This window comes from Acipenser ruthenus, unplaced genomic scaffold (genome assembly GCF_902713425.1).
Source record: "Acipenser ruthenus unplaced genomic scaffold, fAciRut3.2 maternal haplotype, whole genome shotgun sequence".
NCBI lineage: Eukaryota > Metazoa > Chordata > Actinopteri > Acipenseriformes > Acipenseridae > Acipenser > Acipenser ruthenus.
The window spans coordinates 25,691-53,057 of NW_026708447.1; the positions used below are offsets into that span (position 1 = coordinate 25,691).

At 45.9% G+C, this 27,367-nt stretch overlaps 1 protein-coding gene across 4 annotated transcripts; it reads right to left on the minus strand.

The window, feature by feature from the left end:
• On the minus strand, positions 1–27,367 carry LOC117970675 (uncharacterized). 4 transcript variants are annotated; one of them, XM_059021147.1, is made up of 10 exons: positions 26,680–27,367; positions 17,742–17,856; positions 6,808–6,903; positions 5,928–5,987; positions 5,497–5,628; positions 4,267–4,381; positions 3,718–3,930; positions 3,290–3,426; positions 1,999–2,063; positions 1–1,378 (listed from the first exon to the last, which is right to left on the minus strand). In XM_059021147.1, exons 2-9 carry the CDS (start codon positions 17,841–17,843, stop codon positions 2,004–2,006), a joined length of 915 nt encoding a protein of 304 aa, XP_058877130.1. In that variant the 5' UTR covers positions 17,844–17,856; positions 26,680–27,367; the 3' UTR covers positions 1–1,378; positions 1,999–2,003. The 4 variants fall into 4 exon arrangements, with proteins under 4 accessions (XP_058877130.1, XP_058877131.1, XP_058877133.1 ...); XM_059021148.1 differs by having other exon boundaries at positions 3,718–3,927; positions 26,680–27,366; XM_059021150.1 differs by lacking the exon at positions 26,680–27,367 and adding an exon at positions 8,725–8,860 and having other exon boundaries at positions 17,742–17,855.

A 27,367-nucleotide genomic window follows, 5' to 3' on the forward strand; every position in this document is an offset into this window, starting at 1 on the left:
TTATTATTATTTATTTCTGAGCAGACGCCCTTATCCAGGGCGATTTACAATCGTAAACAAAAATGCATTTCAATAATCACAGTACAAGTATTAATACAATTAAGAGCAAGATAAATACAGTGACTTCGGTTCAAGCAAGTACAAGTGTGACAAAATACAATTCAATAATACAGCAGATAACAGTGTCAGTGATAGTTACATCAGGATATGATTAAATACAAAATACTACAGGTTAAACACTTGGTATTAAAATCACATCCTAGAGGCGTCATCCTGCACATTAACAAATTCATATTCATATTATTATTTTGTTCGTCTCCGGACGCTACGGTCAGTCGAGCTGTTTGGACGCGTTGTCCGACTCCCAGGACAGATTCTATGGACACCCCCTTGTCCACATTACATTTTCTTAGGACGTTTCAATGACAAACGTTTCCACTTTCTGAAGATGTTGAATTTTTGGTTTATTTTCGTCTTCCCAAGGATCCCAGTGATTCTGCATCAACAACGTGGCTTGATAACTCATGATAGCCCTCCATAGTCCTTCATTGCCCTTCATAGTCCTTCGGAGCCCATGATAGCCCTTGATAGCCCTTCGTAGCCCATGATAGCCCTTGATGGCCCTAAATAGTCCTTCGTAGCCTTTGATAGCCCATGATAGCCCTTCGTAGGCCATGACAGCCCTTCGTAGCCCATGATAGCCCTTGATAGCCCTTGATAGCCCTTGATAGCCCTTGATGGCCCTTCATAGTCCTTCGTAGCCTTTGATAGCCCATGATAGCCCTTCGTAGGCCATGATAGCCCATTCGTAGGCCATGATAGCCCTTCGAAGGCCATGATAGCCCATGATAGCCCTTCATAGTCCTTCGTAGCCTTTGGTAACTCATAGTAGTCCTCATCCCTTCTCTTCCACACCGTGTGTCTCTGCTCCTGGTTTCTGTGCTTCAATTCCCGGCTGCAGGTCCATGAGCTCCTTTAAAAACACTACGGTCAAGTATCCCACAATCCTCTTGGTTCCGAACAGATTCCGTTCTTTTGTCCCAGGATTCCCGACCATCCTCGAGCGGGCAGATGCCAGCCTCCGTTTCATAAACCTCGCTTAAAAACTCCGATCTCTTCTGGGGGTGTCAGTGGAGGTGATAGCGATGTTTCGGTGCGTGAAATCTGAACTGAGATTTTAGGCAGTTTCCCTGTTTGGTATTTGAAAGGCACTGTACAGAATGCGATGGGGAGGACGGCTTGTTGTCTTGGCAACCAGGTGTCCGATGAGACAGCGACGCTGCGGACAACCCGCTCCCTCACGCGTCCACAGGAGGAGACACAGTGTTTGTGTTCCACAAACTAATTGGTTTGTTTTTTTGATGAGAATGAAAACCCGCTGAGGAAAAGAAACAGAGGAGAAACATTAGCGACTGAGACTGCTAAACCTACTTCAGAGAAAGATGAGAAAACAGCCTTTCTTTAAAAGGAGGGGTCAGTGATCCTGTTAATAAAGCTAATAAGAGGTGAGAGAATGGATTTTAAAGATGGTCAGCGCTCCTTTAAAGGGAGGGGCCAGTGATCATGTTAATAAAGCTAATAAGAGGTTAGAGAATGGATTTTAAAGATGGTCAGCGCTCCTTTAAAGGGAGGGGCCAGTGATCCTGTTAATAAAGCTAATAAGAGGTGAGAGAATGGATTTTAAAGATGGTCAGTGCTCCTCTAAAGGGAGGGGTCAGTGATCCTGTTAATAAAGCTAATAAGAGGTGAGAGAATGGATTTTAAAGATGGTCAGCGCTCCTTTAAAGGGAGGGGCCGGTGATCCTGTTAATAAAGCTAATAAGAGGTGAGAGAATGGATTTTAAAGATGGTCAGCGCTCCTTTAAAGGGAGGGGCCAGCGATCCTGTTAATAAAGCTAATGAGAGGTGAGAGAATGGATTTTAAAGATGGTCAGCGCTCCTTTAAAGGGAGGGGTCAGTGACATGATTCAGACAGTCCCCCTGAGTTTCAATAATTACCCTTTTCATACAGAGGCGACTGCTCTTAATGATTCTGTTTCAGCAGTCTCTTCATTATCAGATATCTGTGGAGAGGAAGAGGAACAGAATTAGGACAGCATAATCACTCTGTGCTGAGCTCTTACTGTGGGACACTTTTACAAGGGTTAATTTACACTGCTTTTAATATGCTTTACCAGACCTCTCTGTGCTTTACAATGCTTCCCTATGCTTTACCAGACCTCTCTGTGCTTTACAATGCTTCCCTATGCTTTACCAGACCTCTCTGTGCTTTACAATGCTTCCCTATGCTTTACCAGACCTCTCTGTGCTTTACAATGCTTCCCTATGCTTTACCAGACCTCTCTGTGCTTTACAATGCTTCCCTATGCTTTACCAGACCTCTCTGTGCTTTACAATGCTTCCCTATGCTTTACCAGACCTCTCTGTGCTTTACAATGCTTCCCTATGCTTTACCAGACCTCTCTGTGCTTTACAATGCTTCCCTATGCTTTACCAGACCTCTCTGTGCTTTACAATGCTTACCTATGCTTTACCAGACCTATCTGTGCTTTACAATGCTTCCCTATGCTTTACCAGACCTCTCTGTGCTTTACAATGCTTCCCTATGCTTTACCAGACCTCTCTGTGCTTTACAATGCTTCCCTATGCTTTACCACACCTCTCTGTGCTTTACAATGCTTCCCTATGCTTTACCACACCTCTCTGTGCTTTACAATGCTTCCCTATGCTTTACCTGACCTCTCTGTGCTTTACAATGCTTCCCTATGCTTTACCCGACCTCTCTGTGCTTTACAATGCTTCCCTATGCTTTACCAGACCTCTCTGTGCTTTACAAGGCTTCCCTATGCTTTACCAGACCTCTCTGTGCTTTACAATGCTTCCCTATGCTTTACCAGACCTCTCTGTGCTTTACAAGGCTTCCCTATGCTTTACCAGACCTCTCTGTGCTTTACAATGCTTCCCTATGCTTTACCAGACCTCTCTGTGCTTTACAATGCTTCCCTATGCTTTACCAGACCTCTCTGTGCTTTACAATGCTTCCCTATGCTTTACCACACCTCTCTGTGCTTTACAATGCTTCCCTATGCTTTACCAGACCTCTCTGTGCTTTACAATGCTTCCCTATGCTTTACCAGACCTCTCTGTGCTTTACAATGCTTCCCTATGCTTTATCAGACCTCTCTGTGCTTTACAATGCTTCCCTATGCTTTACCCGACCTCTCTGTGCTTTACAATGCTTTATTTCACTGTGCTATGAGAGAATGTACTTGTAATGCCAGATTCTCACCACTGGGTGGCAATGTTGACTACATCTTTTCCACAGAATAAACACTACTGCGACGAAGAGTATTGATAAGACACTGATGATTGAGATTTTAGTTGAGGTGAAGGGGCTTCCTTCTTCCATCGATTTATCATTTACACCTGCAAAGAAAAAACACAAAGTCAATAAATATATATATATATATATATAAAATAAAACAATATTTTCTGTGCTTTACTAGACTGTGCTGTGCTTTTACCAGGGAATAACAAAGCAGAAAATAGCAATGCAATAATGGTTCTGTGTTACACTGAGGGGCAATGGTAGCACAAGTATAGGGCAGCTGCAATGGGATGCCATTGGGAGAATGGGGCCACAGTGTGCTAACTATACCCTCAATGATCTTCAATGGCAGACAGACACACAGACAGACAGTGTGCGCAGTCCCTTACCAGCAGGAGGCGATATCATTCCCTCACCAGCAGGAGTCACCATGGCTGTGGAGTTGTCTGTAGGAGTCACTGTGGCTGTGGAGCTGTCTGTAGGAGTCACTGTGGTTGTGGGGCTGTCTGTAGGAGTCACTGTGGCTGTGGAGCTGTCTGTAGGGGGCACCGTGGTTGTGGAGCTGTCAGTAGGGAGACAGGATCTCTTCTCAGGCCATGCTGCTGACAGAGGAGAGAGAGAGAGGGGGGGGATTATAGAGAGAGAGAGACTGGATTATAAAGGGAGTGAGATAGAGACTGGATTATAGAGAGACAGGAGAGAGAGGAGAGGAGATAGAGACTGGATTATAAAGAGACAGGAGAGAGAGGAGAGGAGATAGAGACTGGATAATAGAGACAGGAGAGAGATAGAGACTGGATTATAGAGAGAGGAGAGAGTGGAGAGGAGATAGAGACTGGATTATAGAGAGATAGAGAGATAGAGAGATAGGATTATAGAGAGAGGAGAGAGATATGAGGGAGAGAGGTACAGGGGAGAGGACAGACACACACAGGTACCTGGGCAGGTTCTTCCATTCATGTGACAGTCATTGAAATTATTCAAAGTTCTGAGCAACTGGGCCACAAAATAGGAGGTGTTCCAAAACTGCACTTCAAACCCAGAGCCATTGAACTGAACGAAGGAAACAACAATTAGTTATTTATCATCCCTGTGCTTTACCAGACCTCTCTGTGCTTTACAATGCTTCCCTATGCTTTACCAGACCTCTCTGTGCTTTACAATGCTTCCCTATGCTTTACCAGACCTCTCTGTGCTTTACAATGCTTCCCTATGCTTTACCAGACCTCTCTGTGCTTTACAATGCTTCCCTATGCTTTACCAGACCTCTCTGTGCTTTACAATGCTTCCCTATGCTTTACCAGACCTCTCTGTGCTTTACAGTGCTTCCCTATGCTTTACCAGACCTCTCTGTGCTTTACAATGCTTCCCTATGCTTTACCAGACCTCTCTGTGCTTTACAATGCTTCCCTATGCTTTACCAGACCTCTCTGTGCTTTACAATGCTTCCCTATGCTTTACCAGACACCTCTGTGCTTTACAATGCTTCTCTGTGCTTTACCAGACACCTCTGTGCTTTACAATGCTTCTCTGTGCTTTACCAGACCTCTGTGCTTTACAATGCTTCCCTATGCTTTACCACACCTCTCTGTGCTTTACAATGCTTCCCTATGCTTTACCAGACACCTCTGTGCTTTACAATGCTTCCCTATGCTTTACCAGACCTCTCTGTGCTTTACAATGCTTCCCTATGCTTTACCACACCTCTCTGTGCTTTACAATGCTTCCCTATGCTTTACCAGACCTCTCTGTGCTTTACAATGCTTCCCTATGCTTTACCAGACCTCTCTGTGCTTTACAATGCTTCCCTATGCTTTACCAGACCTCTCTGTGCTTTACAATGCTTCCCTATGCTTTACCACACCTCTCTGTGCTTTACAATGCTTCCCTATGCTTTACCAGACCTCTCTGTGCTTTACAATGCTTCCCTATGCTTTACCAGACCTCTCTGTGCTTTACAATGCTTCCCTATGCTTTACCAGACCTCTCTGTGCTTTACAATGCTTCCCTATGCTTTACCAGACCTCTCTGTGCTTTACAATGCTTCCCTATGCTTTACCAGACCTCTCTGTGCTTTACAATACTGTGTAATTTATCACACTGTGCTGTGCTTTCACTGTGGGACTCACACAGAGATCAGTGTGTATTAGATGAATGAACAGCTTTACCTTGTCCAGATCTGAGCAATTTTCAAATTGAATTTGTTCCAATAATTTTGAAACCTTGGGTTTGAGCTCCTTCCCAGCCATGCTGTGGAGGTGAGTCAGGGAGGATTTGAGCATTGCAATATCGGAGAAATTCTGAAAGAAAAAATCAAATCGCTTCAATTAATATTCAATACATTGTAAGAATGACCCTTTTAAAAAGACGCTGAGAGAGACTTCTAGTCGTTAGTCATTGAATTCACACTGAAGACACTGAGAAAGACTTCTAGTCGTTAGTCATTGAATTCACACTGAAGACCCTGAGAAAGACTTCTAGTCGTTAGTCATTGAATTCACACTGAAGACCCTGAGAGAGACTTCTAGTCGTTAGTCACTGAATTTATTAAGTTTCATTTGCAGATGTTACAGTTATGGAAGATAATTTAAATACTCACCTGACACCTGACAGGTAGGACTGTGACGGGGAAATTATAATCTTGAGGGAGAGAATCATTCTAAAAACGAACAAAAAAAAATATTTGAAAATTCAAAAACCTACAAAGAGATCCTAATATAGGCTAGAGCCTGCTGTTTCTTAAAGAACTACAGCTCCCATCATCGCTCACTGCTGATACTAGTGCAGAGGCATGCTGGGAGCTGTAGTTTTTATTCTGGTCCATTAGCTTAGATTTCCTTTACCAGACCTCTCTGTGCTTTACAATGCTTCCCTATGCTTTACCAGACCTCTCTGTGCTTTACAATGCTTCCCTATGCTTTACCAGACCTCTCTGTGCTTTACAATGCTTCCCTATGCTTTACCAGACCTCTCTGTGCTTTACAATGCTTCCCTATGCTTTACCAGACCTCTCTGTGCTTTACAATGCTTCCCTATGCTTTACCAGACCTCTCTGTGCTTTACAATGCTTCCCTATGCTTTACCAGACCTCTCTGTGCTTTACAATGCTTCCCTATGCTTTACCACAAATCTCTGTGCTTTACAATGCTTCCCTATGCTTTACCAGACCTCTCTGTGCTTTACAATGCTTCCCTATGCTTTACCAGACCTCTCTGTGCTTTACAATGCTTCCCTATGCTTTACCAGACCTCTCTGTGCTTTACAATGCTTCCCTATGCTTTACCAGACCTCTCTGTGCTTTACAATGCTTCCCTATGCTTTACCAGACCTCTCTGTGCTTTACAATGCTTCCCTATGCTTTACCACACCTCTCTGTGCTTTACAATGCTTCCCTATGCTTTACCACACCTCTCTGTGCCTTACAATGCTGTTGTAGTCGTTGCTATTATTTTTGATATGGGACAGACAGACAGACTTACTAGGCTCTGGATCAGGAGTCCGTATGTCGTTACATGGCGTAACGAACAAGCTGAAGTGAATCCGGCAAAGACGCCAGCCAGCAGGATCGCTAGTTTCTGCAAGAGGAAACATTCAGAGGTCGCGTTAAACGGGATTGCTGGTCCGATCCTTGTTTAAATACACCTTAGTCCCTCGCTCACCCAAGCGCACTCTGTGACGTCAGATTTTTTTTTAAAAACGTCACTTATCTGTGTTTACGTGATTAACGACAGAGAATCTAATTAGAATTCATGGATTGACGTTTTCTGAAAACGCAGGAGATTTTCGCATGAAAAGTGCTGTTGTATAACCGAAGTACGATTTGAACAGACCGGATATTTCTGCAACAGAACGGAGACCAATCTAATATAACGCTTTATCAAAGTCTTAAATTCAAAGACTACTAACCTATACCTCTATTCAGATTCCCCCACAATGCGCAGTCAGCCTTTTCACCCTCTTCTTTTAACAAATACATACGGACTTTAACAAATGTAATATTTTACAATGAACTAGACACGTGGGTGCATGCAGACCCACTACAGATTCAGTAGTTCGGGACAAACACCAATCACAAAATGTTTTAGTACAAATATTTATTGTAGAGAATGCGGAGTATGCGATTTAACAGAAAAGTATGCTGTATATACACATTCATTTGGCATCAAACCTAATCTAACCTTATAGGGCAGCAGTGTGGAGTAGTGGTCAGGGCTCTGGACTCTTGACCGGAGGGTTGTGGGTTCAATCCCCAGTGGGGGACGCTGCTGCTGTACCCTTGAGCAAGGTACTTTACCTAGATTGCTCCAGTAAAAACCCAACTGTATAAATGGGTAATTGTATGTAAAATAATGTGATATCTGTATAATGTGAAATAATGTATAATGTGAAATAATGTAAAATGTGATATCTTGTAACAATTGTAAGTCGCCCTGGATAAGGGCGTCTGCTAAGAAATAAATAATAATAATAATAATAATAATAACTTGGTTTGAGGGTTCGCTGTCTGGCCAACTGGACGAGGCTGAGACCCCCCATTTGATAAAACAAAAACTGTTATTAAGAAAGGTGGAGATGGGGAGGTGGTGGGTTACGATGAAATCAAAACGCAACTGAGAGATAAGTGAAGAGGGTATTTATAGAAAACCGACTTTCGGAATATGCTGCTACATTTTCCCGAAAACTGTGTTTACGTGGCTTTTGAGATCGGAATTAGTTTTCGGAAAACTTCGGATTCCGAAAAAACATCGGAATTCTCCTGCTCATTGTAAACGCACTAATAGAAACAGCTAGACTGAAAGCGGGGGTATCGTTGGAAAGCTTAGAAGCTCAGATATATTCTTCTCTCTACCTCGTATGGAGCGCTGACCATCTTTAAAATCCATTCTCTCACCTCTTATTAGCTTTATTAACAGGATCACTGACCCCTCCCTTTAAAGGAGCGCTGACCATCTTTAAAATCCATTCTCTCACCTCTTATTAGCTTTATTAACAGGATCACTGAGCCCTCCCTTTAAAGGAGCGCTGACCATCTTTAAAATCCATTCTCTCACCTCTTACAAGCTTTATTAACAGGATCACTGGCCCCTCCCTTTAAAGGAGCGCTGACCGTCTTTAAAATCCATTCTCTCACCTCTTATTAGCTTTATTAACAGGATCACTGGCCCCTCCCTTTAAAGGAGCGCTGACCGTCTTTAAAATCCATTCTCTCACCTCTTATTAGCTTTATTAACAGGATCACTGGCCCCTCTCTTTAAAGGAGCGCTGACCATCTTTAAAATCCATTCTCTCACCTCTTATTAGCTTGATTTAGTATCATTAAAGCTGCAGACGGACATGCACACTCACACACACACTCTCTCATGCAATGTCATGTTAATGAATTAATCAGAACTCACCAGACTCATGGCAGGTTCAGATCAGACAGCCTTGAGGAAGTGAATGTGAGAGAGGAGAAAGGGCTCTCACTCTTGTAGTCTGCTTTTGGGTTTTCAAAACTAGCGGATCAGGGAGGAGTTTTCAAAGGGGGAAACCCTGAGAGAGAAATGAAAAGTACCCTTCATTCCAACTTCATTACAAGCTAAACTGCCAGCCTGCCTTTTTACTTTCTCTTTCTATCTTTCGTTCCCTCTCTCACTTAGTACTTTCCCAGCTCTGTAGATGACAGAGTGATAAACACATGCAGCTGTCAGAGCTTCACTCAGCCAAAAAACTATACAGAACACAGTAAACAGACTTGCAATGCCTTCGTCATCCAGAACTTCACTGGATCAGAAACTCCAAACCAGAAGAGACTGAGAGAGAAAGTCAAGTTAGCAGAGAAACGTTTTAATGCCTTTGTCATCCAGAACTTCACTGGATCAGAAACTCCAAACCAGAAGAGACTGAGAGAGAAAGTCAAGTTAGCAGAGAAACGTTTTAATGCCTACACACAGACACGCACACAGACTCTCACACACACGCACACCGTCACACTGCCTCGTGTCTTTCTTTCTCTCTTTTTTAGTTCTTTCTTTCTCTTTCTTTTCGTGTTTCCTTTCTTTTTGACGTTCTTCCTGCAGTGTATACTTTTGTGTCCTGTCCTGATTGGCTAGTGAAACAGAAAAAAACATATAAAAACTCTAAACATGTAAGCAAGGCTTATGAAACTCCGTCGAACTAATGGCTTTGGTTTAAAATAAAATAAAGATCATTGTTTTTTTTTTTTTTGGGCGAGGGTGGCTGTTGTCCTCTACGAAATATTCCAGAATAATCTCTCCCTCTCCCCTCTCCCCTCTCCCCTCTCTCCTCCCCCCTCTCCTCTACCCCCTCTCCTCCCTCTCCTCTCCTCCCCCCTCTCCTCTCCTCCCTCTCCTCTCTCCTCTCCTCTCCTCTCTCCTCTCCCCTCTCCCCTCTCCTCCCCCCTCTCCTCCCTCTCCCCCCCTCCCTCTCCCCCCCTCCCCTCCTCCCCTCTCTCCTCTCCCCTCTCCCCTCTCCCCTCTCCCCCCTCTCTCCTCTCCTCTCCCCTCTCCCCCCTCTCTCCTCTCCTCTCTCCTCTCCCCTCTCCCCTCTCCCCTCTCCCCTCTCCCCTCTCCTCTCTCCCCTCTCTCCCCCCTCTCCCCTCTCCCCTCTCCTCTCCCCTCTCTCTGTATGCATTCACTGATCTCATGATTCTCTCTCTCGCTCTCTCTCTCTCCCTCTCTCTGTATGCACACACTGTGATGTTGTGAAGCTCAAAGGGCTGGTCCTGTCTTGCCCAATAAAAACAAACTCACAGTCCAGGTCCTGAACAAAACAAGAGTCTGGATCCATTCCAAATCCACACAGGTCTGGCTCCAGGTCCAGGAGGTACAAACAACGTTATCAGGAGTCTGCACTCCACAAACAATGGAAACAAAGAGTCTGTCAGCCACAGCCTGGCGCAGAACCAAACTCAGCGGCTGCTTTGACGCTGTGGAGCCACGCTGTGGGAGTCACGCTGTGGGAGCTACGCTGTGGGAGCTATGCTGTGGGAGTCACGCTGTGGGAGCTATGCTGTGGGAGTCACGCTGTGGGAGTCACGCTGTGGGAGCTATGCTGTGGGAGCTACGCTGTGGGAGTCACGCTGTGGGAGTCACGCTGTGGGAGCTATGCTGTGGGAGTCACGCTGTGGGAGTCACGCTGTGGGAGTCACGCTGTGGGAGCTACGCTGTGGGAGTCACGCTGTGGGAGCTATGCTGTGGGAGTCACGCTGTGGGAGTCACGCTGTGGGAGTCACGCTGTGGGAGCTATGCTGTGGGAGTCACGCTGTGGGAGTCACGCTGTGGGAGCTACGCTGTGGGAGTCTCGCTGTGGGAGCTATGCTGTGGGAGTCACGCTGTGGGAGTCACGCTGTGGGAGCTACGCTGTGGGAGCTATGCTGTGGGAGTCACGCTGTGGGAGTCACGCTGTGGGAGCTATGCTGTGGGAGTCACGCTGTGGGAGCTATGCTGTGGGAGTCACGCTGTGGGAGCTATGCTGTGGGAGTCACGCTGTGGGAGTCACGCTGTGGGAGTCTCGCTGTGGGAGCTATGCTGTGGGAGTCACTCTGTGGGAGTCACGCTGTGGGAGCTATGCTGTGGGAGTCACGCTGTGGGAGTCACGCTGTGAGAGCTACGCTGTGGGAGCTATGCTGTGGGAGTCACGCTGTGGGAGTCACGCTGTGGGAGTCACGCTGTGGGAGTCACGCTGTGGGAGCTACGCTGTGGGAGTCTCGATGTGGGAGCTATGCTGTGGGAGTCACGCTGTGGGAGTCACGCTGTGGGAGTCACGCTGTGGGAGCTATGCTGTGGGAGTCACTCTGTGGGAGTCACGCTGTGGGAGCTATGCTGTGGGAGTCACGCTGTGGGAGTCACGCTGTGGGAGCTACGCTGTGGGAGCTATGCTGTGGGAGTCACGCTGTGGGAGTCACGCTGTGGGAGTCTCGCTGTGGGAGCTATGCTGTGGGAGTCACTCTGTGGGAGTCACGCTGTGGGAGCTATGCTGTGGGAGTCACGCTGTGGGAGTCACGCTGTGGGAGCTACGCTGTGGGAGCTATGCTGTGGGAGTCACTCTGTGGGAGTCACGCTGTGGGAGCTATGCTGTGGGAGTCACGCTGTGGGAGTCACGCTGTGGGAGCTACGCTGTGGGAGCTATGCTGTGGGAGTCACGCTGTGGGAGTCACGCTGTGGGAGCTACGCTGTGGGAGCTATGCTGTGGGAGTCACGCTGTGGGAGTCACGCTGTGGGAGTCTCGCTGTGGGAGCTATGCTGTGGGAGTCACTCTGTGGGAGTCACGCTGTGGGAGCTATGCTGTGGGAGTCACGCTGTGGGAGTCACGCTGTGAGAGCTACGCTGTGGGAGCTATGCTGTGGGAGTCACGCTGTGGGAGTCACGCTGTGGGAGCTATGCTGTGGGAGTCACGCTGTGGGAGCTATGCTGTGGGAGTCACGCTGTGGGAGCTATGCTGTGGGAGTCACGCTGTGGGAGCTATGCTGTGGGAGCTATGCTGTGGGAGTCACGCTGTGGGAGTCACGCTGTGGGAGTCACGCTGTGGGAGCTATGCTGTGGGAGTCACGCTGTGGGAGCTATGCTGTGGGAGTCACGCTGTGGGAGCTATGCTGTGGGAGTCACGCTGTGGGAGTCACGCTGTGGGAGCTATGCTGTGGGAGTCACGCTGTGGGAGTCACGCTGTGGGAGTCTCGCTGTGGGAGCTATGCTGTGGGAGTCACGCTGTGGGAGTCACGCTGTGGGAGTCACGCTGTGGGAGTCTCGCTGTGGGAGCTATGCTGTGGGAGTCACGCTGTGGGAGTCACGCTGTGGGAGTCACGCTGTGGGAGTCACGCTGTGGGAGTCTTGCTGTGGGAGTCACGCTGTGGGAGCTATGCTGTGGGAGTCACGCTGTGGGAGTCACGCTGTGGGAGTCACGCTGTGGGAGTCACGCTGTGGGAGCTATGCTGTGGGAGTCACGCTGTGGGAGCTATGCTGTGGGAGTCACGCTGTGGGAGTCACGCTGTGGGAGCTATGCTGTGGGAGTCACGCTGTGGGAGTCACGCTGTGGGAGCTATGCTGTGGGAGTCACGCTGTGGGAGTCACGCTGTGGGAGTCTCGCTGTGGGAGTCACGCTGTGGGAGTCACGCTGTGGGAGCTATGCTGTGGGAGTCACGCTGTGGGAGCTATGCTGTGGGAGTCACGCTGTGGGAGTCACGCTGTGGGAGCTACGCTGTGGGAGTCACGCTGTGGGAGTCTTTGTTCTGCAGCGATACTTCTCTCATGAGGTTTGAAGTTGCATCTGTGTGGCAGCGTGGCAGGATGAACTGAAAGAAAGAAAGAGAAAGAAAGGAGGGAAGAACTAAAAGAAAGACAGAAAGAAAGAAAGAAAGAAAGAAAGAAAGAAAGAAAGAAAGAAAGAAAGAAAGGAAGGGTTTTCTTTCGGTTTGTAGGTTTGTATCTGTGTCTGTTTGGGTGTTTTTTGTTATTTTAACTCAAGGTATCTGATAAGAAAACCGCCCGGACAGACACAGTGACAATGCTGAGCTGCGTGCCTTTCATCCTAGTAGGGGTGAGAAAAACGCAAGATTATCCGTGGAGCGCAGGGGGGGGGTCACACAGTCAGGGGAGCGCAGGGGTCCCCGAGGGTCTCCCCTGGTAAAGGCACGGCCGCGTGGTGTGCAGGGGGGGAGTCACACAGTCAGGGGAGCGCAGGGGTCCCCGAGGGTCTCCCCTGGTAAAGGCACGGCCGCGTGGTGTGCAGGGGGGGAGTCACACAGTCAGGGGAGCACAGGGGTCCCCGAGGGTCTCCCCTGGTAAAGGCATGGCCGCGTGGTGTGCAGGGGGGGAGTCACACAGTCAGGGGAGCGCAGGGGTCCCCGAGGGTCTCCCCTGGTAAAGGCACGGCCGCGTGGTGCGCAGGGGGGAGTCACACAGTCAGGGGAGCGCAGGGGTCCCCGAGGGTCTCCCCTGGTAAAGGCACGGCCGCGTGGTGCGCAGGGGGGAGTCACACAGTCAGGGGAGCGCAGGGGTCCCCGAGGGTCTCCCCTGGTAAAGGCACGGCCGCGTGGTGCGCAGGGGGGAGTCACACAGTCAGGGGAGCGCAGGGGTCCCCGAGGGTCTCCCCTGGTAAAGGCACGGCCGCGTGGTGCGCAGGGGGGAGTCACACAGTCAGGGGAGCGCAGGGGTCCCCGAGGGTCTCCCCTGGTAAAGGCACGGCCGCGTGGTGCGCAGGGGGGAGTCACACAGTCAGGGGAGCGCAGGGGTCCCCGAGGGTCTCCCCTGGTAAAGGCACGGCCGCGTGGTGAGCAGGGGGGAGTCACACAGTCAGGGGAGCGCAGGGGTCCCCGAGGGTCTCCCCTGGTAAAGGCACGGCCGCGTGGTGTGCAGGGGGGAGTCACACAGTCAGGGGAGCGCAGGGCTCCCCGAGGGTCTCCCCTGGTAAAGGCACGGCCGCGTGGTGCGCAGGGGGGAGTCACACAGTCAGGGGAGCGCAGGGGTCCCCGAGGGTCTCCCCTGGTAAAGGCACGGCCGCGTGGTGCGCAGGGGGGAGTAACACAGTCAGGGGAGCGCAGGGGTCCCCGAGGGTCTCCCCTGGTAAAGGCACGGCCGCGTGGTGTGCAGGGGGGAGTCACACAGTCAGGGGAGCGCAGGGGTCCCCGAGGGTCTCCCCTGGTAAAGGCACGGCCGCGTGGTGCGCAGGGGGGAGTCACACAGTCAGGGGAGCGCAGGGGTCCCCGAGGGTCTCCCCTGGTAAAGGCACGGCCACGTGGGGTGCAGGGGGGAGTCACACAGTCAGGGGAGCGCAGGGGTCCCCGAGGGTCTCCCCTGGTAAAGGCACGGCCGCGTGGTGCGCAGGGGGGAGTCACACAGTCATTAACATGCTGGAATGTGATCTGATCATGGAGATTCAGAGACAGGGCTGGGAGTAGTCCTGGGAAAGACTATCAGCAGGAAATCATGTGAAATGTTTCCACAAATAGATGCGACACGAACCGGCAGTGCATCCTGTTACATTACAGCTTCTCCTCAAGTTAAACGAAAGCAAATTCCCTTCCAAGAGAAATAACTGGGCTTGCCCTCATAACAGTGTCTCTCAGTAAAAGCACAGCACAGAGTAATAAATCATAAAGCATTGCAAAGCACAGAGAGGTCTGGTAAAGCATAGTGAAGCATTGTAAAGCGCAGAGAGGTCTGGTAAAGCATAGGGAAGCATTGTAAAGCACAGAGAGGTCTGGTAAAGCATAGGGAAGCATTGTAAAGCACAGAGAGGTCTGGTAAAGCATAGGGAAGCATTGTAAAGCACAGAGAGGTCTGGTAAAGCATAGGGAAGCATTGTAAAGCACAGAGAGGTCTGGTAAAGCATAGGGAAGCATTGTAAAGCGCAGAGAGGTCTGGTAAAGCATAGGGAAGCATTGTAAAGCGCAGAGAGGTCTGGTAAAGCATAGGGAAGCATTGTAAAGCACAGAGAGGTCTGGTAAAGCATAGGGAAGCATTGTAAAGCACAGAGAGGTCTGGTAAAGCATAGGGAAGCATTGTAAAGCACAGAGAGGTCTGGTAAAGCATAGGGAAGCATTGTAAAGCACAGAGAGGTCTGGTAAAGCATAGGGAAGCATTGTAAAGCACAGAGAGGTGTGGTAAAGCATAGGGAAGCATTGTAAAGCACAGAGAGGTCTGGTAAAGCATAGGGAAGCATTGTAAAGCACAGAGAGGTCTGGTAAAGATAATCTGTGAAATATGCACTCAACTGAATGTGTAAAAATACGCATAGCAATTTTACAGCTTCTCTGCCTCCCCTAAAACTTCCACAAACAACTACATCTCCCAGAATGCAATGTTTTCAGTTCCCAGGAAACGGCACACAAGAAGAACCCGCCCAACAAACACCATCCAATCTCTGGCTGGCTCCGTTGTCTTGGGAGCCAATCACAGTCAGGAGAAGGACAATTCAAAGCTGCACAGGCTACAAACCCAACTGGAACCATCGCCAGAGGCAACCGCTAAGAAAATAAAGGTGCCTGTCATTTTAAACAAACTGTTTTATAACTTATTAACACTCTGCCTTCTTTTATTCATCTGGAATGGCTTTGTTTTGAAGTTTGAACGCGTTTCACCGAGTTTAAGATTGTAATGTCAAAACAGAACTTCCTGTGCTTATCTTCATATATATATATATATCTGTGCAAAGTCGTGCTGGCTGTGATTCGATTTCAAAGGTTTTTTTGTACAGTAGTTCAGAGTAACGTTGCAGTTAAAACTCAAGGCTCCTTTTTGATACTTTCCCCGTTACCATTCAAGCAGTATTTATCGAAATAACTCAGGACTTCAAGGTGAGGTTCAAGGCGAGTTACTCCCAGACCCTTATCTGGGGCGCTGACAGCAAAACCGCAGTCACTTCCTGCATATAGACAGGAATTTCTGGACGGTGTCAGTCTGTGTGTGTGGGTGGAGGATAGCATTGCCAACTTACAATTCATAATCTCATTAGAGCCTGGCACACAGCCTTACTATGAAAGCTCATAACAACTTTACCACACCTCTCTGTGCTTTACAATGCTTCCCTATGCTTTACCAGACCTTTCTGTGCTTTACAATGCTTCCCTATGCTTTACCAGACCTCTCTGTGCTTTACAATGCTTCCCTGTGCTTTACCACACCTCTCTGTGCTTTACAATGCTTCCCTATGCTTTACCAGACCTCTCTGTGCTTTACAATGCTTCCCTATGCTTTACCATACCTCTCTGTGCTTTACAATGCTTCCCTATGCTTTACCAGACCTCTCTGTGCTTTACAATGCTTCCCTGTGCTTTACCACACCTCTCTGTGCTTTACAATGCTTCCCTATGCTTTACCAGACCTCTCTGTGCTTCACAATGCTTCCTTATGCTTTACCAGACCTCTCTGTGCTTTACAATGCTTCCCTATGCTTTACCAGACCTCTCTGTGCTTCACAATGCTTCCCTATGCTTTACCAGACCTCTCTGTGCTTCACAATGCTTCCCTATGCTTTACCAGACCTCTCTGTGCTTTACAATGCTTCCCTATGCTTTACCAGACCTCTCTGTGCTTTACAATGCTTCCCTATGCTTTACCAGACCTCTCTGTGCTTTACAATGCTTCCCTATGCTTTACCAGACCTCTCTGTGCTTCACAATGCTTCCCTATGCTTTACCAGACCTCTCTGTGCTTTACAATGCTTCCCTATGCTTTACCAGACCTCTCTGTGCTTTACAATGCTTCCCTATGCTTTACCAGACCTCTCTGTGCTTCACAATGCTTCCCTATGCTTTACCAGACCTCTCTGTGCTTTACAATGCTTCCCTATGCTTTACCAGACCTCTCTGTGCTTTACAATGCTTCCATATGCTTTACCAGACCTCTCTGTGCTTTACAATGCTTCCCTATGCTTTATCAGACCTCTCTGTGCTTCACAATGCTTCCCTATGCTTTACCAGACCTCTCTGTGCTTTACAATGCTTCCCTATGCTTTACCAGACCTCTCTGTGCTTTACAATGCTTCCATATGCTTTACCAGACCTCTCTGTGCTTTACAATGCTTCCCTATGCTTTACCAGACCTCTCTGTGCTTTACAATGCTTCCCTATGCTTTACCAGACCTCTCTGTGCTTTACAATGCTTCCCTATGCTTTACCATGCCTGAGGCTTTATATTTTATAACGCTATGCTGCGCTTTCATTGTGGGAAGCTTTTATGAAATATGCATGACTCTATTCCCCTCAATTGCAGAATTGTGAACCCACAACAACACATCTCTTCTCTAGTACAGAACAGCTTTCATTTCTGGATTTCGCCAGCGCAGACAAAAATGGGTGATTTCACTGAATCAGAATCTCCAAATCCCCAAGGCTCTGTTACAAAGGTCTCGGGAATTCGAAAGATCCAGATTTGAAAGTAGCTGGCCGTTCGTTTTTTCAACACCTGGAACAGTTTCATTGTGATCAATTAAATTATTTATTAAATGGAGTCATTTAGAGATCATTTGGTACAAAAACCACCCTTTTCAGCCCTGGATTACATGCTGGGAAAATGTCATGACTTATCTCTCTACTGTCATGACTTATTTAAGGTGGTACGGCTGAATTATGATTTCAGATCGTTTTGGTTTGTTTAATTTAACAATTCCTGCCTTGAAAAGTCATGTTGTGTTTGATTTTTCTTTTATAATGTATTACATTTGCGTTCAAACGTAAACGAAACACAAACCAAAACTAAAATTGTAATCCAGACCGTGCCGCCTTAAATAAGTCATGACAGTAAACGAGTCATGACATTTTCCCAGCATGCAAACTGGCCCAATGACCAGAGTTCCCTTAAATTGAACAAATTATTTGCTTAATTGGTCAATAACTTCCATGTGTTCCCAGTCTTTCGAAATTAGCCCTTTAGGGTGATCTACAAAACTTCCAGGACCGTGTTTGGGCCACACCCACCAGCAATCTGGAACACAAGAAACCAGGAGACAGCCCCGCCCCTCCTCCTCGTCCTTCAGTCACATGACAGGGGGAGCCCGCGCCGCACACACCTCGCCGCATCACCGAGGGGAAACTGCGGGGAGATGAGACAGAGAGAGAAACGTTACTGGAGGAAACTGCCGCCATTGTGGCTCTGAGAAGGACGCAGCTCCCCATTGTGATCTATACAGAATCTGGAGCCAAGATGGCCGACGTAGTCCAGTTTCCTATTGCTGCAGTCGAGGATAGGAAACTGGCTCCATTGTGGCTCTGAAAGGGGCTCAGCTCCCCATTGTGATCTATAGAGAATCTAGAGCCAAGATGGCCGACAGAGAGCGCAGTTTCCTATCACTGTATCCTGTTACAGCAGTTTCCTCCATTGAGTTACAGGTTAGGAAACTGGCGCCATTGTGGCTCTGAGAGGAACCTCAGCTAAAAGCAACTGTGTCGAAATTAGAGCCAAGATGACCAACACAGGGTTCAGAGAGAGAGAGAGAGAGAGAGAGAGAGAGAGAGAGAGAGAGAGAGAGAGAGAGAGAGGGGGGGAGGAGAGAGAGGGAGGAGAGGGCGAGAGGGGGCAGAGGGAGGAGAGAGAGGGAGGAGAGGGAGAGAGAGAGAGGGGGAGAGAGGGAGACAGGGAGGAGAGAGGGAGGGAGAGGGAGGAGAGAGGGAGAGAGAGGAGGGAGAGGAGAGAGAGGGAGAGAGAGGGGTAGAGAGAGGGGAGAGAGAGAGGGGGAGAAGGAGAGAGAGAGGAGAGAGGGAGAGAGAGAGGAGAGAGGGAGAGAGAGAGGGAGAGAGAGAGGGAGAGAGAGGAGAGAGGGACAGAGAGGGGTAGAGAGAGGGATAGAGAGAGAGGGAGGAGAGAGGGGGAGAGAGAGAGAGAGGGAGAGAGGAGAGAGAGAGATACGGTGCACTCCGTTTATAAGAATCGCTGATATAAGAATCAACCGCAGATAGTGATCAAAACCACTGGGACCGAATCACTCCTATACTAACCAATGTAAAATACTCTGCTTGTAAGAATCACTTCAGGGCAAACTGACTGCATGCAATACAATACTTCATCAAGTGCAGTGACGTGTACAGACAAGAAAGCTGTTTCTGAATTTGAATTGGATCACATCTCGCGTGACGAGGCACGTACGCAGCGTGGGGATTGTGCAGTGAAAGGAAAGCCTTGGAGGAGGGGGGGGAGGGAGGAGGAGGAGGAGGGGGGGGTGTGGAGCTTTGCATCTCCGCTGAATGAAAACCTGTGAGATTTGCATCGCAACAGAAAGTAAGCCACAGATGCTTCAACGCAGTGGTAGTGCTGACAGTAAAATACTGCACTGTGATGGAGCACCACTGACATCTGTACACCGTGTTTAAACTGCCGATGGCTAAGCCCTTTGTTTTATCGAAGCACCCTTAACGTTAAGAAGCAGACAGTTCTTGCTGTGGATTTCAACGTGGGCGTGCGTACATGCGGGAACTGGTGACATCTAGCGGCCAACCCGTGACACTGCAGCCAGGGAGCTAGCTCTGATCAAAATCATACTAAGTTTCATTCTGCACCACAGTAATCATGTCGATCTGCTTTTTAAGACTCAACCGCTTATGAGAATCAAATCATCCGGGGCGGGTGCGATTATTATAAATGGAGGGCTGTCACGAATTAATCTAAAACCTGTCTTCCCTTGTTCAAGGTGCGAGCACCTTTTTTGAGTGAAAGGTGCCTGCGGCAGAGACAGACGTCTCTTTGATCGGAACAGTTGATCTTATCTGAAGTCTTCCCACTGATGATGGGAATATGAATGTAGAGATGGGAGCCCAGCTAACAAGACTGAAGTTTTTGTAGGTATCAGGCTTTTAAAAGACACACCTGTGGTGGCTTTGACAGACTCACTGAGAGCAGAAACGGACCCAAGACTGTCACAGCTACTGGAACTGCATGTGTGTTAAAATGATGTAATAACTGTACTGTGTTTTAAAGAATAGAAAGCCAGCAGGAATACTAAACACATTGTTAAAACACACCGTTCATACAAAATTATAATATGCTCTGTATTAACCTATAGTTATGTGAGAACGTTATATATTCCTGTTTAATGAGTTGTCAAAATATTATTGTATCTGTGTGTCTGAGTAAAAAGGGAGCTAGGTTCGAGTCATGCTGACCAGAAAGCAGTGTGGAGTAGTGGTTAGGGCTCTGGACTCTTGACCGGAGGGTCGTGGGTTCAATCCCAGGTGGGGGACACTGCTGCTGTACCCTTGAGCAAGGTACTTTACCTAGATTGCTCCAGTAAAAACCCAACTGTACAAATGGGGAATTGTATGTAAAAAATAATGTGATATCTTGTAACAATTGTAAGTCGCCCTGGATAAGGACGTCTGCTAAGAAATAAATAATAATATTAATAATAAAAGGTTTATAATCTTGAGCAGAAAGTCAGACACGAGCATCACGTTTCTGATTTAGAGAAGTAAGCTTCATCTGAAAACAGCCTTTAAGCTAAACACGGGTATTCTAGAATCATTCAAACAGGATAGAAGAATCTAAATGTTTTATTTTCACAGAAGAACTGTGAAGTTTGAGGATATAGTCCAGAAATGAACTTACAGTAAAAACTTCAGTCAAAGCAATAGTACCAGTTTGTATCAAGCATATAGCAGGCTTGCTAAAGAGAAGGTCATTAATCTTGATAACCCCTACTTGCTCACTTGCAGTACCAAAGGGAGGGGGGCGGGGGGGGGCAACTAATGTGAGTTTTAATGTTTGTGGGGGGGTTTCTATAATGAGTGATCTTTTACAGAAATACCTCCTGGTACAGGAAAGAGGAGTTAATGGCGAACTACGGGTCAATAGCTTATTAATCTTATGAAGGGAGTTGCCCGGTGTTTTGAAAATGTTCTTAACTTGAAGGACAGGAGCAGTTAAGGCTGATGTTTGAGATTTAATTACGACTTCTGATGTAAGAAGCGAGGCAAAAACTATATAAAAACCGAGGTAAAAATCCTAGTCAAGTGTCACTCAACTTGATAACTACAAGCTGGTGTGATCCATGCTCTGAAGATCTCTGATTATTATCATTATTATTTATTTCTTAGCAGACGCCCTTATCCAGGGCGACTTACAATTGTTACAAGATATCACATTATTTTTACATACAATTCCCCATTTATACAGTTGGGTTTTTACTTGAGCAATCTAGGTAAAGTACCTTGCTCAAGGGTACAGCAGCAGTGTCCCCCCACCTGGGATTGAACCCACGACCCTCCGGTCAAGAGTCCAGAGCCCTCACCACTACTCCACACTGCTGGCCCTGATCAAACTGATCGCTGTTGGGGTCGTATTCAGAAGTCTTTGAAGACATTACATTATATTCTACACTATATATATACTGTATATATAAAACTATTTTCATATTGATGCACTGCTATAAGGTACAGGACTTACGTTTTAGTCTATGAGATTGATATTAGATGTTTTAGGATTTAGCAGTGGACGTTTTTAGCTTCAGGCATGCACGCATGGGGTAGCAGTGTGGAGTAGTGGTTAGGGCTCTGGACTCTTGACCGGAGGGTCGTGGGTTCAATCCCAGGTGGGGGGGACACTGCTGCTGTACCCTTGAGCAAGGTACTTTACCTAGATTGCTCCAGTAAAAACCCAACTGTATAAATTGGGAATTGTATGTAAAAATAATGTGATATCTTGTAACAATTGTAAGTCGCCCTGGATAAGGGCGTCAGCTAAGAAATAAATAAATAATAATAATAATAATAATAATAATAATAACTTAAGGGTGAAACATGTTGTAACCATAAACGTATTGAAGTATTAATGCCATTATACCTGTTAAGTCACTGGACCTCGGAGATTGCCTGTCAGCTGGGATTTGACGTAGTCTGTAACTGCTCAATCCATTTCTAAGCATTTAATAAACCGAACGAGTAGTTTCTCGATTATTAAAAGTCATCTGGATAGATAGATAGATAGATAGATAGATAGATAGATAGATTCAACACATGCTCCCTTGAGAAAGATGTGCACAACACATTCAAAACATTCTCCTCATCACCTGCACAGAATTACAACCAGTCTGGTCAGTGACGTCATCCACCCCCCCACCCCCGTTGCCACGGCAGCATGTTCCCAATCAGAGCGGTCAGTGTGAGGGGGAGAGAGCTAGGACTATATAAAGGAGAGGACAGTCAATCCCATGATGCAGTTCGGTACTCAATTACAGGCGCCATTTCTGGAGCCCACTCAGCACTGAATGCATTGCGGAGATGCTGTGTTGCAGCGCTAGGATATACCGGGTATTTTTTAAAAAACAATACAAGATATCGTTAATATAAAGTGACTGGCTGTTATTCAAGAGAATTAATGCTTGATTATGTCAAGAACAATTTTGCCAGGGCGATTGTGAATACGTTAAAAGCATTGCCAAAATGCTCTACGGGCTCCAGAAATGGCTCCGCTGTGACATCATTTTCCTAGCCTTTATATAGCCATGGGGAAAGCGTGGACGAGCGCGACGTGGAGCAACAGCGTGGGACACTAAATGGCGAGGAAGAGTTTAATGGGGGGGGGGGGTAGGGGGGACCAGATTTAAGACCAAAGCAAATGTCCTGGGGCCGCTTTTTCAAAACGTCACCTGGCTCAAGTGATCCGGATTTTGTTTTGTGATTGAGATTCCTTGAAAAAAAAAAAAAAAAAAAAACGCATTTCCTCACAGTGATGCACAAAATAAAATCCGCATCACTGTTAGACACATTAAAAATGTCGAAAAACCGGTGACAAAAACGGTTCACAGAGCGGAGAACAAGAACACGTGGCACACAGGCGGACCCGCCAAGTGTTCGCGCCATTACCCCTCTGAAATAAAACAAAATTTCCCGCTTAATTTCTCTTAACGCCCCCGTGTGTTCCCCTAACCTCGCATCCCTGTTACACCCCACCATTACTTCAACAATAAGTAACCAGCTTTGGCAGTGAAATGCAGACTACTGTAGTTGTGCTTAAAAATATGTCAACGTCCTGTCCCTGTGGCTGAGCGTCGCAGAGCAAGCAGGGGCGGCACATTCAAAATTCAAACTGCACCGACAGACACAGAGCATTTCGCTTATTCGTTTTTAAGTTATTAACTGTCTCTGTTGAACCGAATACTGTTTTGTTTTTAGCCGTATTTGTATTTTCAACGGCAGATGCGTTCTGGATGCAAGCACAGTGCTGACACGTCATTTCCTAAAATTATATTAAGCGAGGTTTGGGGTAAATATTTGAGCACTAGTACAACAAGACCATGTACGGAATTAAAATGAATGGACTATAGAATAGTCTTTTTTTGTAACAATTTAATTGGTTTTAAAGCAAACACGATTATCCGTAAACTAATGTTCACAGAAAATAAATATAAAAACAGAATTTCGAAAAAAAGCTGCAGCGAACCACTGTGGTTGAAAGTGAAAACGTTACCCACGTAACGTTGTTTTCCACCAGAAAGGAGAAATGCAGAAACGTCAATCTGCAGTAATCTGTTACTCATGGCGGAACACACAGACCACTCCAGTGGGGCTGATGTGTCTTGATAACGCCGATTCAATGCATTGATTACAGTCCGATCGGAAATGTGGAGCGACCTAGCCAGTGAATTATTATTATTATTTATTTCTTAGCAGACGCCCTTATCCAGAGCGACTTACAATTGTTACAAGATATCACATTATTTTTACATACAATTCCCCATTTATACAGTTGGGTTTTTACTGGAGCAATCTAGGTAAAGTACCTTGCTCAAGGGTACAGCAGCAGTGTCCCCCCCACCTGGGATTGAACCCACGACCCTCCGGTCAGGAGTCCAGAGCCCTCACCACTACTCCACACTGCTGGCTCTGATCAAACTGATCGCTGTTGGGGTCGTATTCAGAAGTCTTTGAAGATATTACATTATATTCTACACTATATATATATATATATCTATATATATATATATATATATATATATATATATATATATATATATATATACACACACTGTATATATAGAAAACTATTTTCATATTGATGCATTGCTATAAGGTACAGGACTTATGTTTTAGTCTATGAGATTGATATATTAGATGTTTTAGGATTTAGCGGTGGGCGTTTTTAGCTTCACGCATGCATAACTTAAGGGTGAAACATGTTGTAACCATAAACGTATTGAAGTATTAATGCCATTATACCTGTTAAGTCACTGGACCTCGGAGATTGCCTGTCAGCTGGGATTTGACGTAGTCTGTAACTGCTCAATCCATTTCCAAGCATTTAATAAACCAAACGAGTAGTTTCTCGATTATTAAAAGTCATCTGGATAGATAGATAGATAGATAGATAGATAGATAGATAGATAGATAGATTCAACACATGCTCCCTTGAGAAAGATATGCACAACATGTTCATTATGTTCTTATGTTCTTAACAGACGTTTTTAGCATAAACTCCATTGAATGGTGTTGCTATACACTAACATTATATTTATCCCGTGCCAAAAATAAACCACACGTCTCTGCTCTTATCTAATAGCCTGTATTGGTAAATAATTTTGTATTTTAATATTACCGATCGTTCTCTTCTTTTAAAAAAATACATACAATTGCTATGACTTTTATTTCAGCTTTTGGTGTTGTAAAATATGAAACGCGAAAGCCCCCCCCCGTTCTCCCCACCCTCTCGGTGATCTGATTGCACGTTTCAGACACCAAGAATTTAAAAATGTCAATAATGATTTCGAAATGAGGTCAGCTGTAGAGAGCCGTGGATAGTGAAACTGTTTTGTCTTCTTTTCTGTAATGTTATTATCAATAAAATAAATACATGATTGCCGTTTGCTATCACGGAATAGTCCTGCGTCATTTCCGAGTGATTGAGGCTAGCAGGGAGGCTGCGTTGATTTGAATTAATTCGTAATTACAATAAAATTATGTTTCAAACAAACTTGAGGGACTATTTTTTTTTTTTCCAAAAGTAAATATATATCCTGTTATAATACTGTCACTTTTATAATTGTACCCATCACACACTCCAAGGCTCTTGTGCGTTTTGTTGTATCGTTATTGTACAGACTTACTGTTTTCATTTTGTTATGACTCTCAGATGGGGGTACGCGGTGGACTACATTTTTTGGAAAGGGGTACGCAGCTTTGAGATTGAAAACCCCCGTTCTAATGTGATCTGGTACAATTAATATCCACTACTCAGTGATACAGGACTACTCAGGAGGCTGTGTGGTCCAGTGGTTAAAGAAAAGGGCTTGTAACCAGGAGGTCCCCGGTTCAAATCCCACCTCAGCCACTGACTCATTGTGTGACCCTGAGCAAGTCACTTAACCTCCTTGTGCTCCGTCTTTCAGGTGAGACGTAGTTGTAAGTGACTCTGCAGCTGATGCATAGTTTACACACCCTAATCTTTGTAAGTCGCCTTGGATAAAGGCGTCTGCTAAATAAACTAATAATAATACGCCAGCGTCACTGTGACACGTTTCCCAATATTTTCTCCAAAAGTGACAGTGAGTATTGTAGAGACACCTTGGTTGTATTTAACTTTACGATTATATTTTTATTTCTTCAGAAACAAAAGGTCAGTAAACTCTGCTGGCATATTTTAAATGGTTCTGAATCAAACATATTGACCCCCTCACTGAAGAAAATGTCCCCCTAAAATTTTGAGAGGGGGCCACATTGAGGTGTAAGTCCTGGAGCAAACACTGTCCTACCCCCCCCCCGTACCCCCCGAATCTGATCATCTAAACATCTCGGGCTAAACAACGTTAATAGCGAGCGTCATACTAACGGGAGACGCGCTTCCAAAGAGAGAGGAAACGTTTTATTATAATGAATTGAACACAAACCAGACTTCAATTAGATTAGACTGTTTTCTTTGGGCGTAGCCTTTATAAAGACCTGTTGAAGCATGTCTTATTAATACAAGATTCTGCAACTCAGACACGATTCAGACAGTCCCCCTGAGTTTCAATAGCCATAGTTTTATATATTATACAGCAACACCAAACACGATTCAGACAGTCCCCCTGAGTTTCCATAGCCATAGTTTTATATATTATACAGCAACACCAAACACGATTCAGACAGCCCCCCTGAGTTTCAATCTGCATAGTTTTATATATTATACAGCAACACCAAACACGATTCAGACAGCCCCCCTGAGTTTCAATAGCCATAGTTTTATATATTATACAGCAACACCAAACACGATTCAGACAGTCCCTCTGAGTTTCAATAGCCATAGTTTTATATATTATACAGCAACACCAAACACGATTCAGACAGCCCCCCTGAGTTTCAATAGCCATAGTTTTATATATTATACAGCAACACCAAACACGATTCAGACAGTCCCCCTGAGTTTCAATAGCCATAGTTTTATATATTATACAGCAACACCAAACACGATTCAGACAGTCCCCCTGAGTTTCAATAGCCATAGTTTTATATATTATACAGCAACACCAAACACGATTCAGACAGTCCCCCTGAGTTTCAATAGCCATAGTTTTATATATTATACAGCAACACCAAACACGATTCAGACAGCCCCCCTGAGTTTCAATAGCCATAGTTTTATATATTATACAGCAACACCAAACACGATTCAGACAGTCCCCCTGAGTTTCAATAGCCATAGTTTTATATATTATACAGCAACACCAAACCCGATTCAGACAGCCCCCCTGAGTTTCAATAGCCATAGTTTTATATATTATACAGCAACACCAAACACGATTCAGACAGTCCCCCTCAGTTTCAATAGTCATAGTTTTATATATTATACAGCAACACCAAACCCGATTCAGACAGTCCCCCTGAGTTTCAATAGCCATAGTTTTATATATTATACAGCAGTGGCACTATTATTTCATAATAACATATTTTTTACCTCACGTGCAGGTTTTGTCAGCTTCCTGGGGCGACTTTCGAAAATCATAAAATATCCACAGACAGACACAAAAGTTTGCATTCAGCAGATCGGTCTTTTTAAAAGTCTAAAGTTGTGCTGTTTTTAATTCTTGCATTTAAAAAAAAAAACAGAACAATCTAGAAACGTTTCTTCGCGGTAAGCTTAGCTTGGTCTCTGTTTAAAAACACAAACACATACAAAAAAACAACGTGTTTTATTTTTTTTAAAACCACAACCTTTATCTGATCAAAAAAAAATAAATAAATAACCCGACCGCGGGCGCGGTGCTCTGAACTTCGAACCAGATAAAACGTCACTGCAACTTTAGCGTCTCGTTTCCTCCCGCTCAACAAACAAAAACACGCTGTTCTTTTTATAATACAATTTCGTTTTATATATCTCTGCGTTTCTACAAGCTGCTAATCCCACTCTGATCTCAAACGAGCGCGTTAAAAGGCGATAAGGCGATTCAATCTTCCACACGTTTGCAAATCCGTGCTCCCCGCTCGCTGTCTGACTCAAATCGAAAGTAAAACTGGAATTGAACGTCTAGTTTAATGTGTTACATAATTTCAGCTTTCACGTGCTTTTATCTTTTTAGAAAGGCAGGCAGACATCAACGCCCTGAAAACAAACGAAGAAATCAGCTCGGATCTCGGCCCCCCTG